The sequence below is a fragment of the Ceratotherium simum genome, chromosome 1, assembly GCF_057802395.1.
Source record: "Ceratotherium simum simum isolate JZ-2026a chromosome 1, ASM5780239v1, whole genome shotgun sequence".
NCBI lineage: Eukaryota > Metazoa > Chordata > Mammalia > Perissodactyla > Rhinocerotidae > Ceratotherium > Ceratotherium simum.
This window is the reverse complement of record NC_141900.1, coordinates 92,769,872-92,791,334: the sequence shown is the minus strand read 5'-3', so window position 1 is coordinate 92,791,334 and position 21,463 is coordinate 92,769,872. Positions and strand designations below refer to the sequence as shown.

At 38.8% G+C, this 21,463-nt stretch overlaps 1 protein-coding gene across 2 annotated transcripts in view; it reads left to right on the top strand.

Moving 5' to 3' along the window:
* PTN (pleiotrophin) overlaps positions 1-16,324 on the top strand; it is a 101,433-nt gene extending 85,109 nt beyond the window's left edge. Inside the window, exon 5 of one of the 2 annotated variants that reach the window (XM_014787720.2) lies at positions 15,592-16,324. In XM_014787720.2, the coding sequence (XP_014643206.1) occupies positions 15,592-15,644 (53 nt within the window). In that variant the 3' untranslated portion in view covers positions 15,645-16,324. Of the gene's footprint in view, positions 1-15,588 lie in introns of both variants that reach the window. The other variant, XM_004430720.3, reaches the window with a different exon arrangement.
* The last annotated feature ends 5,139 nt before the right edge of the window (positions 16,325-21,463 follow it).

Genomic DNA, 21,463 nt, shown 5'->3' with positions numbered 1-21,463 from the left:
CCATTCTGGCCAAAATATCAAATCTTCCCAAATTTGGCCCTTTTTTCTGGTTGCTCACTTCTACCTCGAAGACTTAAGTGTGCCTGCTTGGTGGAAATGAGGTCACATATAAAATCCTGCTGCAAGGGAGTTTGGGAAATGCATCTTTACCTTTCCAAACTCTACCTAAATATGAGAAGAGAAGCCGAAAGGGTCTTGAATTGGTATTTAGTGAGCAATCTGCCAAGGAGTATGCAGGAATGTCAGACTGTGTTGGAGTATGTCATTAGACCTAACTCTCTCTCCTATTGGGCTAGATTAGGCATTGGCGTTTCTTGGGGAAGAAGTTGCCGAGAGTATTCTTATATTGGGACAGTTGAGTACCCCACTGTAGAGAGAGTTAAGTCTCTCCTTGTCGGAGCCACTAGTAATGTTTTGTTGAGTCATTACAGTCTTTTCAGTTTGAGAAAAATCTGCAGGGATAATTGAGCTGTGCACAAGCGGAGAAAGTTGGAAATGGGTCAGTCTGTGCTGTATAAAAGGTCAGAGCAGAGTACCCTTCAGAGGGCAAATAACTCTTTTCCAAGCCACTGTTTCTCAGTGGCCCCCTTGGAGGATGGGCTCACTGTAGAATTAGAAGATGGCCAAGCTAAGCGGGGCTGGCAGGATGGGCCCGTCTGCGGAGGAGCCCTGGCCCTTCAGGCAGTCCCGTCTGTGGGAGCAGGCACAGCCCAGGAGAGCAGGCTTCTGTTAGTTATCACTAGAGTGCAGAATCTAAGCTGAGACTGAGGCAGGGGCTTGTGTGGAAGGCCCCTAGATGAGCTGAGATTTTCTTAGGTGTCACAGGTGATATGGCCTAATGATTGTCTTGGAACATTCTAGAGTCTTGAGTTACTGTTGACATGGAAATTATTAGTTGTTATTTTTTAAATAAGTTACATAAATAAAGGGTATTGTGAAGCTCCTTTTGATATCGACAGGCCAGCAATGCATTCGTGTCAGCCTCTGAATTTGTCTGGCAGAAGAGTATTCTCAAATGGTCTCCGGGACTGGCAGAGGCAAGAGCACATGGACAGATGTCTATGTTACAGGTGGTCCAGGGAGCAATGTTAATCCCTCCTGCTATCCTGGGTCCACCAATTCACACTCTACTGTTACCAGATCCTTGTTAAATTTCCGTGCTCACGATAACCCCAATTCCTTTTATTTCTTCCCAGCTATTTCTAGAAGTTTTGCCATCTCACTGCTCTTTTTTTTGGACAGTTGCCTAGCTGTATCTTAGGTGTGACAATTCATCTTTAAAGATCAAAAGAACGGCAACTGTTTAAGAGCAAGACTCAGCAGTGTGCGGGACACAGCATTTGGCAGCTGATTATTAAATGGGAAAGGGGGTCAGTAAAGTGATATTCCCAGCATTCTCAATTCTCTACTGCTAAAGAGATTCTTTTGTTAGTTCTTTTCAAGATAAAAAAAGTTCCCCAACATTTCTTTCTATTTTCTGGGCTCTGACGTGCCTTATGAATGAGCGTGGCAGTACTCTGTGGATGGGCTGTGCTAGGCTGAGAGACTTTCAACTGTGTTGAGGGAGGTGAAGGGGCAGAATCCCACTGCAGGCTGGCCTGGGATGGGCCCCCTCTCCCTTGGGACCCCCAACAGGGTTGATGGTTTCCACGCTTGCATTTAACCAGAGAGAGGCAGCCTGGGGTGCTTTGTGGGAATTTTGTTCTTCTTGATCAGAGGGAAACTCTCTTGTCCAATTTGGTCTCAAGAGTTTGATTTCTTTTTTACTCTGCTTGTGGAAATGATTTTCAATATCTATACTTTATTTCCCATCCATGATACTATACTTGAAGTGAGAAGATCTGTTCTGCCCCTTTCTTATTAGAATGAGAACTGTTTCATCTCCTGTAAATTAGTCTACAATGAATGCCTCATAGAATTGTTGTAAAGATAAAATGAAGTCATGTAGGTAAAACGGCTTGATAAATGTGCAATATTTTTAATACAAATCCTTCCTTCCAAATGAATTTCTTGAGGTGGGTGTTTCTCTTAGCACTTTTTCAGGCAAAATAATTATGGTGATTACAACAATAGTAATTATAGCTAATATTTATTGAGAGCCTAGATGTTTTGAGTATATTTTAGTACATTGCTCATACATTGTGCCGTTGAATATTCACAAAAACTCTGTAAAATAGTTGCCACACTCAACCCCAATTTTACAGCCGAGGAAACTAAGGCTTCAAGAGGTTGGATGCCTAGAGTAAGAGTACCCAGCTAAGAAGCAGAGGGGCAGGACTTAATTACAGGGCAGTCTGACTGTAGATCTCCTGCGTTGTGCACAGCTCCTTCCCCTGTCTATTCAATACAGGTATCTCAGTTTCATATTTAAGAAAGGTAATGAATTCCAGACCCACTTATTCTTCCTAAAATCCCTTAATCATGGCTTCCCATCGGCAACAGCATCAGCTCCTGACTCCTTAGCGGGACCTCCTGTGCGGGCATCATCTGACTTGGCTCTTTCCTGGTCCTTGCTCCAGACACTGCCCATATGCTCTGCCTTAGTCACACCAACCTCCTGGAGATGGCTGAATGGGCCATGATTTCGTAGATGTCCATTTCTCTGCACCTGTGGTTCTAGAAACCTGGAACCTCTTCTACTTCTTCTGTGCTTCATACATTTCATTCTATAAAACCTAGCTTGTTCATTCAGCAAATATTTATTGAGTGAGTGTTACATGCTAGAGTGAGCACCAGGGATAAATTAATGATCTGTACAGACCTAGGGCAGTAGGAGAAGCAGAGGGTAATCCCAGTGTACTGCAGAGACTGACAAATGCTGTGAAAAAGACAAGCATATGGTCCTTTGGCATTGTTTCCAATTTATTCATTTATTTGTAAAATCTATTAAGAGCATGCAATGGATCAGGCAGTGTGTTAGGTGCCCGTGATATTAAACAAATTTCCTTCCCTCTTACTGCTACGTTGTTAAATAGCATAAGCAATATAAGTAAATAAGAGTGACAAAAATAACTAAATAATAACTAACATGATAACTACATATTGGAATAAGTCAGCTTAAAAACTAAAGAGCCAGGTGTTAGAGTGATTGGGTTGCCTGGGGTGGTGTGGCGGGAGCTAAGTTACATAGAGTACCCCAGGAAAGCTTCTTGGAGAGGTAACTTTTGAACTTGGTCTTGAAGACAGAGAAGGAGCTAGCCACACTAGTGTTCTAAGTGAAACGAGGGGAAGTTCAAAGTCTCTGAGGCCCCGAAAGCTTGTTTTGTTCAAGGACTAGAAAAGATCAGTGATAAACTTGCCAGACTTCCCTTCCCAAGCATTAAGTCGCTGCCTTCTCTCTGAGGGCTGCCTCCTCTGATAAGACATTCATTCATTCCTCTGTAGTGAGTGCAAATTTGAGTCTCCCAACACTGAACCTCTTGAGGGCAGGAGCCACATCTCATTCACTCTTGTAAGTTACTACGTGTCATAGTCCCTAGTTCATGAGAGGAACTTGATGAATGGTATTAACTTGAATGAATGAATGATGTGTCCAACTAATGTCCTAGTCTGGCTCAGCATTTCCTGAGCATAATGAAAGTAGTTCCTATTTATCGAGTATTTAGGATATGACAGGCGTTATACTAAGCCCTTAGCATGCATTGTCTCACTTAAGACCCACCAGGACCCATCATTTATTCATTGGCTTCAAAAATGTACAGAGACATCACTGTTAAAGCACAATGCACTCACCTGGAGGAAGAGTCCTCTGGGTGTTTACTCCCATCCTTATTAAAGAATTTTTAGTCCTACTTGCCAGGACAGATGTGAGAACTAGGAACTATAGATATTTGTAGGGTTTACTTCACACTGTGTGTCCACTTTCATCTCCCTTGGTAAATTCCACACTCAGAGGCTCATTAGCTGTTCACACGCAAAACAGCTATATAATAATCAGTATTAAGGAGGCTGCCTGAGAGAACAGTGCTCACACTAATTAGTTACTGGGTCAAGGGACCTTCTTTTTTTCCCCGCTGAAGCATTTGTATTTCTTCCTTCTACCTTCTTCTGGATTGAGAATTTATGCTTCGTGTTTTAAGTTGCAGCCGTTGTCATCAGCATTTCTTGAGCATCATAAAAGTAGTTCCCATTTATCGAGTATTTAGGATATGACAGGTGTTATACTAAGCCCTTAGCATGCATTGTCTCACTTAATCCCCACAGCAGCCCTGAGGAGATCTGTTCACATTTTGCAAACGAGGTCACTAAGGTTGCAACTTGTACAAGGTCACTCAGCCAGTGAGGGGTCAGGCTTGAACTTGAAGAACTCTGTGTCCGGAGTTCTTTTCCATTATATCAATGCTTCTCAAACTGAGATCTCCGTAAAGGATCTCTTTGGGTATTCCAAAAGGAATAAATAATTTTGATTTTTGTTTCAACGATAACCCTAAAACATTAATATAAGCATGTTTGGGGTCATTTATGTTGTCGTGTCAGATGGTTTTTGGCTCAAGCTTGTCTTTATGTAATAATTGCCTGAAGCAAATGATAACTTTTAGTGCTGCATTTCTCAAGCTGGGGTCCTTTAAAAGGGCTACCTTCCTCGAGAGTGAGACAAGCAGTGCAAGGAACCTGTTACACCCAGAGGCCTCCCAGGCTGGATTCAGGATTGCCTCCCCTCCACTGTAAGATTCATCGAGACTCTGGTGCTTCACAAGGATCGGAGAGACCGGTGTCCTGGTAACAGACACAGCCAGTGGAGATACTTTGCACACTCCCAATGACTCCAGCCAGCTTTGCACTGATGCAAAGCCTGCAAGAACCTCCAGGGAAATCAAGGCGGGCTGGCTGCTGCTCAGCACACAGAGGCAGGGAAAAGAAAAAAAATAAAGACTTTTTCTAGGGAGTAAACAATATTTGTAGAAGAGCCCATCAGAAATCCAAAGAGCAGGAAGCAGGTAAAAATTTTCCTGGTGTCCTACTGGCCAGCACACAGGGGGCAAGGCCCAGAGCTGTTCGCACCGTACATGGGCTAACGCATTCACAGCGCTTGCTCTTGCAAGGCTTTTGAAAATTATTTTCCATCTACAGAAAATAGAAAACTTTATTTTCGTGTCTTTGCCCAGACGCGCAAGAGTAATAAATTAAGCTGCTATAAAGGCTACTGTCTAAAAATGTAGAGATGTCCAGGGGAACCTCTTTAGATCTAAGCTTTGCTGCTGCTGTAGACAGAGCGCTGGGGGCGATGGGGGTGGGAGAAACCACGTGGTGGGGAAATGGAGCTTACCGGCTTGAAATCTGGAGGACAAGGAGAGGGGTGACGAGATGAATGCAGTGAGAGCTTGTGAAACCGCTGATGAGCATAAAATCCTACACTACGTGGTACCAAAGTCACATATTTAAATAATGTATATTTAAAAGTCTGGAGGACAAATTAAAAAGTAACAATAAACATATACATTTTTAATTATTTTATTGAGGTTATATTGGTTTATAGCATTGTGTAATTTCAGGTGTACATTACTACATATCAGTTTCTGTATAGACTGCATCTTGCTCACCCCCAATAGTCTAGTTTTTATCCATCACCATACATATGTGCCCCTTTATCCCTTTTGCCCTCCCCCCACCCACTTCCCTTCTGGGAACCACTAATCTGTTCTCTTTATCCATGTACTTGTTTATCTGCCACATATGAGTGAAATCATACAGTGTTTGTCTTTGTCTGGCTTATTTCCCTTAACATAATACCCTCAAGGTCCATCCATGTTGCAGCAAATGGGACAATTTTGTCTTTTTTATTGCAGAGTAGTATTCCATTGTATATATATACCATATCTTCTTTATCCATTTATCAGTTGATGGGCACTTGGGTTGCTTCCATGTCTTGGCTACTGTAAACTCACATGTATTTTGCACCTCTACGACTAATGAGGGCACTCTGAAAGATATACAAAAATGAAAGATGGTGTGAAATCTAATTCACTGATGTATCAGTTTGCTAGCGCTGCTGGAACAAAGTACCACAGACTGGGTGGCTTAAACAACAGAGATTTATTTTCTCAACATTCTGGAGGCTGGAAGTCTGAGATCAGGGTTTCAGCAGGGTTGATTCCTTCTGAAGACCATGAGGGAAGGATCTGTTCCAGGCCTCTCTCTTTGGCTTATAGATGGCCGTCTTCTCCCTGTGTTTTCACGTTGTCTTCCCCCGTACACGTCCGTGTTCAAATTTCCTCTTCTTATAAGGACAGCAGTAATATCGGATTGGGGTCCACCCATATGACTTCATTTTAACTTAATTACCTCTGTAAGGCCCTATCTCCAAATATGTTCATGTTATGAGGTACAGGGGTTAGGACTTCAACATGAATTTTTGATGGGGACATAATTCAGCCCAAAGCAACTGATTGTGTGTGTGTGTATATATATATATATATATATATATATATATATATATATATATACATATAAACCAAAAAGAAAAATCCATTTAGGAGCAAATAAAAAATGACTTATGGAGCTGTACTTGCTAATATTTTAAATGTTCTGGAGTTTAAGCTTTTCTGCTTTTTCATAAATCATAATTTGATTTTCTAGTAGCACTAGTTGTGTAATATTAAATATTAAAATATTATCAGATATAATAATAGAAAATAGTGATGTGCTAAGTGGGTACTACTTATTATTGTTTATAATAATATATCTCATTTCTGACTTAGGCTACCAATATAATTTATAATATTTTATAATAAGAAAAATTTTCTACCTGTGCCTTTATTATTGCAGAAACAAGCTTTGAAACATTCAAATATTATATCAGAAATAAATATTCTTCTTTTCTGCTTTGATGTGGAAGAAGGCAGTGAATCTGTGTGTGGGGAGGGCACTGTTAAGAAGTATAAGGTCTTGAACATTGCCTACGAACTGAGGAAAGGGCAGATGCTTTTGCTGACCAGAAGAAACCTAAACACTGATTCCCCCCTCCATAGTTTTCTGTGTGTGTGTGTGTGTGTGTACACGTACATGTGTGCACACCCATTTAAGTATATCACTCTATTCTAGCTGACTTCTAGAGCTCTTCAGATTAACTTGGGAAAGATGGGAATGGAGTTAGGGCCAGCAGGATCACCAAGTGTGACAGCATATAGCAACTGTCAAACCAAACACGCGCATACACACACACACCCCGAGTCTCTAACATAGGTATCAGAATTGCATGCTATCGTGCCCACAAATACACAGGCATAATTATACCCACATTCTCAAAGCTACCTATATAAAATTAGACATTCTTTCAGAGTTTCACTGGCTTTAGCTATATTTTCCTCTCTTTAATTTTATTTAGTACTTAAAAACATTTTTTGCCAAAGGTGAAAAAGACAAAATTTAGCAGCTGAACATTGAATATACACACACACACACACACACACACACAGCTTTTTGTTTTTCTTCTGCAACGATACACAAGTGAGAAAGCCCTGGATTAAGAGACTTACCGATGAAGCCCCTCTGATTCTCTTCCCTTCTGATACTGCTCTTCTTTCTCGTGACTCTCAGGGGAAAATTCCACAAAAAGGTTCAGCTGTTTTTACATTTCCAGACAAATGAATAGGTGTAGCTAGAACATAAGGATGATGTAGATGTGTTGAACTAAAAATAGGGGTTTAACTTGGTGATTTTCTACCTATATGTACACATGCATGTAGGTCGGATCAGAGAGTGACCCAACACACCATGATTCTGCTGTATAAAGAAAGTGCATCCTAAAGAGAGTCCCTTTCTTGATGGGTTGGGGAAGCTAATAGACATCTCAGTTGCTTCCCCTAAAGAAAGGGAAATGGAGAGACGGGAGGGAAAAGAGGCTGAAAAGGTTGTAGAGAGGAGTCTTTGGATGAGGGGAGAAGGGCTTAGTCTATTGATACCAGGTGAGTTGCTTTGGAAAATAACTGACATGTTAAGGGACTTCTATTACACTTGCTCTGTGTGGTTGATGAAATAATTTCCTCACCTCCTCCACGAAACTGTCGGTGAAATCCCTATGACTCAGCAGGGCTTTCGTAGCTGGGCTTTCATTGTTGAGCAGAAGCAGTTAAGTGCTGAGACACCTCTGAAAGTAAATGGGGGCAAAACAGAGGTTGCTCTAAGGGTCCAGACGTAAGACACGTTTAGTCTGTGTCTAGACACAGGTGCATATTCTCTTTCATTCACATCTACTTGACGTCAGAAAGCAAACATGTGTAGAAGGGAAGATAGTCGAGAGACAGTGGTAGGTATTTTGTTAGGAAACAGAGTTCATGAGCAAAAACAGAGGTGGGCAGTGAGGAAGAACAGGTATGAGCATGCAGGCAGCACTGAGGGGCAGTCACATGTATGTACGTATGTATGTGTTCCCTACATATCCTAGAAGTAAATGCGTTGTGTCCATAAAAGTGGAAATGAAGCAAGTGCTTACTACAAAGTAAGAAGTCAAAGAAGAAACAACAAAATTATTACGTAGACATTGGACTGAACCATATCTGAGAATGATATATTAAGAATATTTTTTAAAGATTATGCTTTTGATTTTTAAATAGATAGAAATTTCATCCTCTATTGTGCCACTTAATACATGTTACCCGAATTTAAACTGAAATATTGGGAAATTTAATGAATAGTGTCATGTCAGGAAGCCTAGCCAACAAGTACCTGGATTCTTGGTGGATCACTAAATTGTACTTTCATGTTCAACAAGCCTTATTATCAGTTCTGAGGCACAGCTGGCGTGGTATGAAGGATTAGAAATTTCCAAGTGACAGGGCAGCTAATTCTTAAGCACAGATGAGTTCCTTTAAATATGTTCATGAAGCATTAAAAGGATCTGGGTGATTCTCAGGCTTTTGGACGTATTTACATTGTGATAGTGCTCTTTGACAGTGATATCATCCTTTTCCTTGGCTGAGTTCTCATGATTTATTGAACGAGTCTGCAGAGGTTGACTTTAGTGGTCTCTAGGGCACACCTCGAGCTGTTGCTGTCCAGCTGGCACTCTTGACCTCTGAATCTGCTGTGTCCATTTCTGAGTGTCCATAGCTTTGCTTCCTCATATATGAATTCTACCTCTTAGAAAGTGCAAATCTCTTATTCCTATTCTAATCAATAGTTCCTCCCATTGGCTTAATGGCCCAAGGCCACTTTATTTAAGTCAGTAGCAAACAGACTTTACTTAAAATCTGGGCTCCTATCAATCATTTTATCTCTTAATTCCTTTTTATGTTTTCTGTATATACAGCAGGTCATCTGAAAAAAAAAAAGGAATCAAATGAATAAATCTTGTTAAGCAAATGAGATAAGCTTATTCTAGAATTCTCAACTCTTCTGCTTCTTGGAATAACATCTCCCCTCAAGGTCTTTGAAAAACTCTTAAATTGATGTCTTTCTTTCAAGGCCCACTCCCAACCCTATTTCTCCCAGATTTCCCTAATATTGAAAATCGGATGTTTACCTGTACCAGCTACATGGCAATCCTATTCCTAAAGGGCCTGTGAATAGATGGGAAAGAGACGATTCATGCCATTTGATTATCTGCCTTTTGAGAGCGAGTTTGCTGTGATAAGGTCTCATATAAGTTGTCGATAAAAGTTTAAATTAGTACTTTCTTTCAAGAAAGAAATTTGCCAATACTTATCTAGAGCTTTAAAAATGTCCTGCCCTTTGATCCAGCAGATCTTCTTCTAATAATCTATACTAAGGCAAAACTTAGACATACAATGATTTGTCTGCAAAAACACATACCACGTCATTATTTATAATAACAAAAAGTGGAACAGGCCAACCAACCAACAAAGGAAGAAATATTCCAAAAATATGGGCTGGAATGACACAAAGGAATACTACTGCATCATGTTTCAAAGTATATGCGATGGCATGGAAAATAATACAACAGAATTTTTGGTATAATATACTTGATCAACTGTCAATATGTTCCTAGTTAAAGTATATATTGCATATATTCATAGAAAGGAAACATAAATTGAATTGCTGTTAAAAATGTTATCTCCAAATTGTGAAACTATGAGTAATTTCTATTAACATATATACATATATATTTTTTTATTTTCTATATGAGCCTGTATTACTTTTAAAACCAGAAAAGTAATTAATATTTTTTAAAGAAGAATGAGATCACTCAGAGATGAGAAACTCTCTCTTCCCTTCAGGCTAAATCTACTATAGACATACATCCCTAGTAATATGCATCACTGATGTCATAGTAAACGAGCAGCAAGAGAAATAGGCATTGAAGCCATGAAAATGCCTGCCACATACCCACAATCTTTAATATAAATACACATTTAAAGTAGTTTACAATTTTGACAGCCCTCACATACAACAATCTTGAAAACATTACTTGTCATGTTAGCTCTATGAGAGCAGAATTTTATCATGTTTGGCATCATTTCCCAGCATCTAGATCAGCTAGATCACCTGATATATGGTGGATATAGAGTATATATTTGCTAAATGAATGTTTTTGAACAGTAGTAGTAAAATGTGATCTCAGAGGTTGTAATCTCACATGATATTCACAATAGCCCTCTGAGGAGGAGATATGAGGTTTTACTATTCTCAGTTTACAGGAAACAGATGTGGAATAATCGATTTTCCCAAGATCACAGAGCTGGTAAATGGCAGACATCAATTAGAACCGATTCTCTAGGTGAAGACTTGGTTCTCAGTACGACACTAACAGAGCTTCAATTTTCCACATAACCTTACTAAGCAGATGGCCGTGGTGCCACTTGCTACTTCAGTGTCCATCAGGAGTTTGTTTTCTATTCATAATAAAAACAATATATGGGCTCAGAATTTATTGTAGCATGGCTCCTATTAATTCCTATGCATTCTTCTCACTGCCTCTCTTCTTCACTATCAGCAGAGGCTATGCATTGAAAGAATTTTCCTGGCTAAAGTTTGAGTTTTCTGCATAGAATACAGGAAAGATGGCACTCCAGGTACTATGATTCATAGCTATATGAGGAGCCTGAATTCTTTCTAGAGTATTTATTTTTAGGAAAGTGTTAGGACTTTCTGAATACTTTCAAACATATCTTAAACAAAACAACATGTTTCTATTCAAATAATACAAAGTTTTACATACCTACCACGCGAGAGATGAGTACTATCATACATCAACTCAAAAACTGGCCAAAGAGAGGATGAAAGTTTGTAAACCCAGGAAGTTAAAACACCCCAAAGGCATCACTGTGAGTTCCCAGTGCAGTGATGTCCTGGTAGGGATCATCCAACGGGACAGAACAAGTCACTTTTCAGGCAGGTGCCCTTTACTCTCACATTTTGGCAATGGCTCATTTCCTGTTTGCATCCCTTTCTGCTTCACAGCCTCAGTCCAGGTGGGGAAGAGTGACATGTCGCCTGGGGTGTTATTTGATGTGTGGCGTGTGTATACTTCTTCCCTTGACTTGGCTCTTTTCAGTGTGAACTAAGGTGTCCTACTGTTTCACATAAGGATAGTGATCATACTGGCTCTTAAAGCCTTTGAAAGTAGCTGCTGTATGCCTCTATCACAAAGCACTTTGCTTTACTCAGTTAGAGCCCTGCTCCAGGCCAGTTCACGACCCTCACGCTCATGTAAAGATTTCTCTCACTGTAACCTTGAAAGGCTACTAAAATGGGATATTACTTTTACTCACAGAGTTAATTCAGCTTCTACTTTAAAGATAAGAAAAAGTGCTGAGAAATTTGGATAAATTTCATGTGTAGATGTTTGTAATTTTATTCTTCATAAAATATTTTTGTTTAAAGAAGAACTGAAATATTGCAAGATTCTGATTGAATTTACACTCTTTACTTTCCTTGGCAAATAATACTTTTCTATATATTAATGAGTTGACTCTTTTCATTTCCCATTTAAGTGTTCATTTCTTCACTCTGCACGCAACAAGTGTTTCAGGAGCACTTATCATGTACCAGGCACTGAAGACGTGGATGCAAAAGACAGATATGGTCCCTAACCTCAAATGAAGGAGGAAATGCATATTAAATAATTAGGTACAAAGTTAATAGTTCAATTCTAATTTTGGTAAGAGCAATGAGAGGCACAATGGAATTATCTAACTGTGGGTGAAACCTCCTTAGTCTAGGAGTTCTGGGAAGGCTTCCTTGAGGAAGTGAAATTGAAGCTAAGCTCTTAAGGGTGAGTAGATGTTGGCTAAGCAAAGTTGAGACAGTAGGAGTAAAAACATTCAGGTAGAAAGGCCATCACATATAAAGGCTGAGGTGGAAATAACCAAGGACTATTCAAGGAAGGAATAAGGAAGGACTTCAAGGAGTAAGGAAGATGGGTGTAGGGTGAGCCAGTGAAGCATGTGTTCTTGCTGTGCTACAGATTTATTTGTTTCACTAAAAATTTACTAATCAGCTATAATGCACTAGGCACTGTGCTATGGGCTAGGGATATAACAGTGAGTAGACATTTTGCCCTCTCACAGCTTATATTTTGGTGGTGATGACAATACTAGAGATAAGTACTCTGATAGGGAAAATAAAGAGATAAGGCTTCTAACTCAGACCAAGAGGTCAACAAACTAGATGTGGTATCAAAACTGGTACCTGAAGGACAAGAGTCATTAACAAGATCGAGGTAGCGGTCGTGTGGGGCTGATGGACTGAAGAGTGGATTTGAAGGCCAAAGACTAGGAGAGAAAAAGAATGATGTACTTGGGGAATTGAAATAAACATAAACGTAGAGATTTAAGTAAAGGGAGGTGATTTGAACAAGGGCGAGATATAAGCACAAAATAAGACTAATAGGCATTTACTACAGATGTGATGGTTAATGGAGGCAGTGCTATGTTGTGCGAAGAGGTCAGACAAGAGTCACAGAATGGCCTTTCATCTGATTCTATTGCTGGATCACTGTAGACATTGAGGAATCACTGACACTCTTTTGGCTTTTATTTCTTCATCAATTACATAGGAAAGTTGGACTAGGTTCTTTCCAGATCATAGATTCCATAATAATATTTAAAAGCCCTCAGGTAGACTGGGTAAAGCTTGAGAGGTTGTTCAAAAGTTTTTGAGGCCACAGAGACAAGCAGTGACAAAGCCCATTTAGTCTCAGTAAGATATACATAAAAATCACACCAAAAAAATGCTTTTGATTGGAAACAATATTACCAACCCAATTTTCTTCTTTATTCTCAAAAATTTGAACCCAGGTATGTGAGAAATCAAATTGACCTCATGTAAATGCAATTCTTCCTTCTTTCCACTGCTTTTTATTGCAGACTTCTCATTTTTCTATTTAGATTGAACCCAGAGTGGACTTAAGGTCTGCAGTGTCAAAGGAAAGCCATGATGACTTGCCAGTTGTGTCAAAAAAATAAATTATTGGCATTGTGCAGATTAAATGAACAATTTGTTGGCTTCTTGGCATTTTTAGCAAGTTGTTAATTAATGAATATAAAATGAATGTCAGGCTCAGGTAACAGAGAGAGAACGTGCTCTTGCCTTTACCAAGGAGAATTGAGGAGAGATTTCCATTCCCAAAGTGTTTTCTGAAATGAACAACCTACATTAGCTAGATCAAATAGTGCCCAATATTCAGAATAACTTCAAGTTTTATGAAATAAATGTATGTAAATACCTCCCAGTATGACAGCCATTCAGACTTACCCATGAAATAGAGACATGCTAGCCAAAATATGCAAATCACTGCCACAAACGTCCACTCTACTGGAGAGCTAGAGGATTACAAATTACTGAGGCTTCCCCAGTAAGACTTGGAGAAATTGAGACAAGGGAAACCAGAATTATATCCCAGCCGACACCCTAGATTATTCCCTGATGATACCATCCTAACATACAGCTGTTGCTTAAAATGTCAGCCCAAGACTGTGCAGTATTACAGTCATATACTGACTGTTTGCTCAGAAATTAAACAGAAAATCTTCTTTGACCTTATAGGTATCGTTGAACTTGGAAGTTCTGGTCATCTCACTTTTTATTGGTCAAAAGGAGACATGACAAGCAAAAATAGAGAGAGTGAAAAATTAAGTCTCTTCAGTATAGAAAAGGGGAAAGCTAAGGATAGACAGGAACAAAATGAATACTATGAGCTGAAGTTTAGCAGGATTTTAGCAACTCTTGATCTAATTGTGTATGGTGCACCCTTGAAGCTTTAGTAAAAAAGCTTAGGACAATTACTTTGTACAGAAATACTACGTCATCTACTATATAACGGACTTTGGAACTTATCTGAAGAGGTGGTGAGGATAAGAATGGAAAAAGTTCAACTTCTGCTTAAGTATAAGCTGGGATTTGTACAACATTTGTGGCTGGCATCATGTCCCCTCTCATCGTAAGCCTTAGGGCCCTTTTGGACACAGGCCCTATGATCCAATGAACAATGCCCTAATCCGTGCTGGCCATTGTTTTTTTCCTGGTATTCCTCTGTTGCTTAGCATTCAATGACCTTCTCAGTCAATAAGTCATGCTAATGATGAAGAATCTTAACTATACAGAGAAATGACCTCTTGTTCTTAGTCTTTTATCACACTAATGATAACTGCTAACCTTCATTGAGCACGTGCTATTGTGCCATGTTCTATTCTCAGTGGATTTTATCCAACTCATCTAATTTGGATATTAACCCTGTGAAGTGGTAGTAGTCATATGCTCATTCACAAGTGAGGAATCTGAGATACAAATACATGAATTAACTTTCCCAGAGTTTCACAGTAACCTAGTGACGGAGCCAGGATTTAAGCTCCAGTAGTCTGGCTCCATTGCCTGTGCTTAACCCATGCATTTCTGCCACTACTGTGGACCACATGGGGAAATGATCTCAGCAACATTTAGCAATACCCTTCCACTTGCTAGCCCAGTGATTCTGACCATTCTCACCTTTGGAGCCAAAGTTGATATATCCTACACTGCATTCTCCTATGCTTAGGAAAAGGGAGATGGCAAGATGATTGAATGGGAAAGGAAGGAGTATTCTGATTTAAATCCTCATATTTTTACTTTACCTGGTTTAGCCCAGGTTGATACATTCCATTTGCTTCATCCAAGACTAGGAGGGTCTTGGATGGTCAAAGCTCCATGTGGTTGATAGCTGGTCCTTCATATATGAATAGACGGCCAAATACATAAGCAGAGGGCAAATCAGCAGAAGCACTTTGAAACTATTTGTCAGAAAAAATGCTTCTCAGCAGTCCCATGGAAAGGGAATGTGGGAAATGAGGGGCCGAGCAAAGCTCCTGCAGCTCTCCACTGAGCAGTGAACTGGCTTATTCTCTCAGAGATGCCTGCTGTGTTTCTGTTTTCTAAGTAGGACCCCTAGACAGTATTTTGTATATCAAATGGGGGCAACCAATAAGATAGCAGGCATTTACAGGTGTTCACACAGAGGCAGGCTGTATTACTCCTGCTTATTTCCATAGGCACTCTCCTGGCAAAAGCAGGCATGCGCAGGCACACGCACACATGTACCATTCCTATCCACCTAATCATTTCATTCCTGGCCAATTATAAGAAAAGTGGTTCCCCCTCCCCCCATGGCTTACTAATGTGATGCTGTTTTTCTCTTGCTTTTGTTTTTAATCACAGCAGAATCTAAGAAGAAGAAAAAGGAAGGCAAGAAACAGGAGAAGATGCTGGACTAAAAGATGCCACCTTCTGTGGAACATGAAAAGGACATCAGCAAACAGGATCAGTTAACTATGGCATTTATACCTACCGTAGGCTTTTTATTCAAAATTATCTATAGCTTAAGTACACGATAGGCAGAAACAAAAAGAAAAAATTTTTGTAGTAGCATTTTCTAAATGTATACCATAGTACCACTAGGGGCTTATAATAAAGGACTGTAATCCTATTTAGAAAGTTGACTTATAGTACATGATAAGTGGTAGAAAATTGAGGTAAGTTTTTTGAAGTTATGTGATATTTTACATTTAAAATCTTTTTTTTTTTACATTTTTTTCTTTTGGCAGCAATTTAAATGTTATGACCATGTAAACTACTTCTCTTGTTAGGTAATTTTTTCACCTAGACTTTTTTTCCCAATTGAGACAAATATATACTAAACAAAGCAGCAATAAAATTATAATCATCCTATTTGAAGAAAATATCTTGCTTTCTGCCAATGGATTGAAAAAAATAGTAGTCGGCAAAATAGGGGGAGGCAGGCAGAGCATGCCCTAGTTCCATGTTGACTTTTTTTTTTAAGAAAAGCATTAAAACATGAAATTCTTTCACTTTGGCAGAAATGTTTGTTTTCTTGATGAAATTATTTTTCCATCTGAGGAAAAAAAACTAGGAAAATAAATCAAGGTGATGCTGAAAAAAAGGTGCTTTTGTGTGCAATAATTTCATATTGTTACCCGCCTGCCTTTGTCACCTACACTCCCCCAGTCAACCTGTTAGCAGTGAGAATTTATCACACCAACTAATTTATTCACTCTTGGGCACAAATGTTACAGAGGGTTTTATATAGATGTAGATATAGATATAGATACATGTAGATATAGATATCTATATGTCTCTACCTATATATTTTTAACTTTCTATCAATATTTAGTAGGTTAGACTATGCTCCTCAATTGAACAAAAATCTCGAAGTAGTCTAGGGGTTAGTCCCAAAGTAGTCTAGGAGTCTAGTAGCTAAGAAAATGCTCCTCTTATATTGTATAAATCTGGGCTTGCAAGTCCAAATCAGGATCAGAGTAACGGAATGCAAAATGGTAGTTTGTGCTTAGTTTCCATAAACCAAGAATTCCTACTCTATTATCTACCACATGAGTGCCAAAGACTAACTGTACAACTCCTTTATCTGCTGGGCTTTAAGCACAGTCTTTAAGTAAACAAGGCTATGCTACTATTATTCAGAGAAATAAAGTCTCAGAAATAAGCTGAGATTAGCTTCAAAGTATTTCTCATGAAATAGCCACCTCTAATTTTAAAGTGATAAGACAACAAACAAACACCTATATACTAACATAAATCTAAGAACATTTTCAGAAATGATAGTTTCAACATATGCTTGGCTAGCCATAAAATAATTACAAACTGGTCTAATGATGCAGTCAGTGGCTTCAAAGATCAACTGTTTTTACCATCTAGTCAAAGACTCCACTTGAGCTAGGAATGTGGAGGGGTCCATATCTCCCCACAAAATCAAAGCCAACTGCCAGTGGAGAGTAGAAAAAGGAATTGACTTCTGGGCGCATACACTGAACATTTTATGGACTGGTGCTTAATAAAGCAGAGTACCTTGTAAAGTGCAAATGACAGAAACATGAATAGTGAACGCAGTCCTTTTACAAGTGGACCTTAATAGGAAAAAAGTACTCGTGGGGATGGATGGAGGAGATGAAAGAAAGGCATTGTCTTGAGTGGGTTTTTTGACAGCAAAGTCCCATAAGAGTATGGATGCTGAAAGAGTCTGCAGCAAATTTTGTTAGCCTCTCACCTAATATTGCTCCTTCATCATCATTTAGCCAAAACAGCAGCCCGTGAATCAGTAATGAGCTAAGATGAACTAGAACAAATTCTCCCAAAGGAAAAACAGTCCTGTAAATAATTGTGGCATGCCCCTTTAGTCACAGGGCTTGGCAGGAAGCCAGGAGTTCTCTGCTGTGTTAACAATGCTTCCTAACAAACCATATAACTCTCTGACTCTCTGTTAAAGCAAAGGTTGGAATGCTAATCTCTGTTGCATAGGTTATGAAATTAAACTTCCTCTAAGTCTTGAGAATTATCCTACCCCAGCCCCAGCTTTAAACATTTGCTAAATCTCACTGCAGTATGGAAAACACAAATACAAAAGGACAAGCTTCAAAATACTGATTCTCACTAATAGGAGAAAACAGACCTTCATCAGGCACTTCATCAAGTGCGCCAGCAAACCCTCTCTTCCCAAATGTTCTGAGTTTTATGAACTTTACCCTAAAGTTCATTAACCCTTGAGGAAGGCGAGGGAAATGTAAAGAAAGCTATGTTTCCTTAAATGGCCTTAGAGTGAAGATGAGATTTCCTTCCAATAATTAGGAGGGCACAATGCAGCCTCGCCAAAACCCTAGCGAAAACAATCCTTCGGTGATCAGTCAGTGTCCTCGTTCAGCTCAGTGATTGCATCCTCCACACTTGTACTCTGGTGGACTTTCTGATTTATCCTGAATATATGAATGCTGTCAACTTGTTATATAGAGATGTTATCAAGAAAAGGATCTTGGATAAAGACATTTTGACTTCACATATGACATCCTAACATCTAGTTAACTCTGTAGGAGTAGAGCTCCAAACAGAACTTAATACTCCAAATATTTACCAAGGAAAGTTGTATTAAATTGTGTGGGTGAGAAGGCATGGGTATAAAAAATTAAGTAACTTTATTTGTGGGTCCTTTACTGTAAGGAGTCTTATTAAAGGAAAGAAAGGTTACAGTCCTTTTCCCATTGAGAAGATAAATATTTCTTTAGGACTAAAAGATACACATCTTTTTCCACAATATGTAACTCTTGGCTCCATAATTCTGAAAGTCTTAAGTTAATTATTTTATAACTTCTTTAAATTAAAAACAGAGGTAAATATGCTTTAAGAGGCACTGAATAAGGCAGTAAAAATACTATCTTTCACAAATTGAATTATTTTAAAATAGTTCCCAAAAGTAAAAATTAGAACTTTATCAACCTTTAGTCATGAGATTTTCTAATGGAGGCAAAGGGCTTTCCTCCCATTCATCTTCTCCAAAAATAATAACATCAACATCCCTTGGAAGAAGAATATCAAAGCATTCAATCTCTCCTTTTTTTTCTGACTTTCTTTTAATTTAATTAGTTTTAACTCTTAAGCTTTTAAAAGTGGAATTAATTAGAAGGCAAAGGTGTAGGGAAATAATTTTGCAACACTTCTCATATAAACTCAAATTTTAGATTCTTCTTTGGAGTAAAACAGGCTCTTCACCATTTACAAGGTTATTTCTGAGTTGCAAAACTTCTCTCCATGTTTTTCCCTGTACTACTGTGTTTTCCTCCTGTATCCCCAATCTTGGCTGCCACAGTCAGACAGACACAAAGTGAAAAGGACACTTTTTTCTTGCATCTGGAAACCTTAGCAACAGACAATAACTGCTCCAGGTCTGTCAAATAGATGCATTTTCAATCTACTTTTCAAAGAAGAGACAGAGTCTTGGAATATATTTACACAAGGAGAAAGGGACATAATGTTATTCTGAGCATCAAGCAAGTAATGCCGACCTCAAACTTACTTGGACTCTAATTCCCTTAGAAATAAAAGACATGGAGCATTTTAATCAGAGAAAAATATATCATAATTTTAGAAATCCACCCCCTCCCCCACTGTTTCTGTTCTTTCCAATCTTTCGCTTTTCCAGGCAAGGCAGCAAAAATAAAGTAAAATGCTCAATCCTGTTAGGGTCACAAATAAAATAACATAATTAAAGAATATTTCAACACAAAGGAATGCAGAGTTACATGTGTTTTTTTTTTTGAATTTAAAAAGAAAAATAAAGAACAACTAATTCTGAATATCTAATTTCTGTAAAGTGATTTTTTTTTTAAAGGACAAAACCTTAACAGGCAGAACATTGATGTATTTCATATGTACATATCCATTAACTACTGTGTTAAATTACTCATGGGATTGGCTAAGGAGGATATATATCTAGATTAATGCCACGTATTTCCTTTTGTTCTTTGAAAATGTGCATGGATGCAATATGCTTTACATTAGAGAATGAAAACATGGAAAATCCTGACATCATATCCATAAACTCCTTGGAATGGAAGGATCCCTTGGAGACTATACAGCTAGAGTGACTGTATTCATGCACTCAACTTGCTCTTAGTGGGAATACAAATGTTACATAAAGTAAACTCATCACTGAGAATGACTTTTTTTCTGTCTTTTGATTGTCAGATCCACGAAACACAGGACAAACAAATCTTCAAGTACGTTAGTTTATGAGATTCTTGAAGAATTACACGAATACGTCAGTTACTGTAAATGACCAATAGATTGAGATGCTTGCAAAAAGTGATATGAATTTTAGACTTGTAAGTTCAAAATTTGTATGCCTTTAAGCTAGTCTCAGCTAATAATTAAAATTCTTACTAATTTATTTAGAGATTCACCAATCTACTCTCTTGTAGCAAGGATGAAGGGAGACCTATTAGGGATTTGTTCTGGGATGTGGTCAGGTGAGTAGGCAAGATGTGTATAATTGCTCTAATCAAGCATTTCTGAAGTCTCCAAATTCCTTCCCTCTATATAAAGCTAAAACATCTCTGACCATCTAAGGTAATTTTCTTTGCGCAGCATTTGGTTTAGGTTTGTACTAATTAAACTAGGAAACGTAACCAGTGCTGGAAAATTGAATTCAGACTTTCTGGTGAATGCATCCTTATCAAGAAATTTGACCATATCCAAAATAAGATTCCATTCTCCTAGGAAGTGCTCTTTTAAAGTCTAAGTGCAAATATTTTAACAAATATCATTTGATGTTAATTATATAGATTAATAGAGATTAGTTAATTCCTGAAAATCTTTTTGAGTAAATTTCCCCTTCCAAATTCTGATGATACATTTCACTCCACAGGCTATGACTAGTTTAAATTCATTAACTAATTTATACATTCCTTCATTCAACATGTTTATTAAGTGCTCGGCACTTTTATAGGTGCTAGGGATGCAACAAAGCAAAAATGAACACAAAAAATCCTTGTTTTCATGGAATTTACACTTCCGCTGGGGACATAGACAATGAACACAACGAATAATGTTTTGGTTATATATCGCTGCATAACAAAACACCTAGTGGCTTAAAACAGCGGTTGTTTTATTATCTCATGACTCTCCCAGTGGGTTGACTGAACTCATCAGGGTGGTACTTTTGCTTCATGTGTTGTTAGCACGAGGGCCTGGGATGTCCAATGTGGCTCACTCACACGTCTGACTTCTTAGTGGAAGTAGCTGGAAATTTGGACTCAAGTGGGACAGTGGACGGCTAGGCCTCTTTCTTTCTCCATGTAGGCTCAAGGCCTCACTCTTTCTACATGCATTGAATCTCTCTACAGGGTCTACAGCAGAGTAACGAGCCTTCTCACATGGCAGTACAGAACTCTCCAAAGCACAAAGCTGGAAGCCACCAAGTCTTCTTAAGGCTTAGGCCTGGAATGGGCCCAGCCTCATCTGTGCCTCATTCTAATGGTTAAAATGAGTCACAGGGCCAGCCCAGATTCTAGAGGAGGGGACTATGTAGGGAGTGAATCCCAGGAAGCATGGTTCATTGGGGGCTATGTCTGGGGACAAAGCACACAGAAAAGTAAAATACATATTAGATGGTGGTAAGCGCAATAGAGAAAAATAAAACAGTGAAGGCAGTACGTGGTGTTGCGCAAGTGTTGCCATTTTAAATGCAATGGCCAGAGAAGGCCTCCTGGAGAAGATGACATTCAAGCCA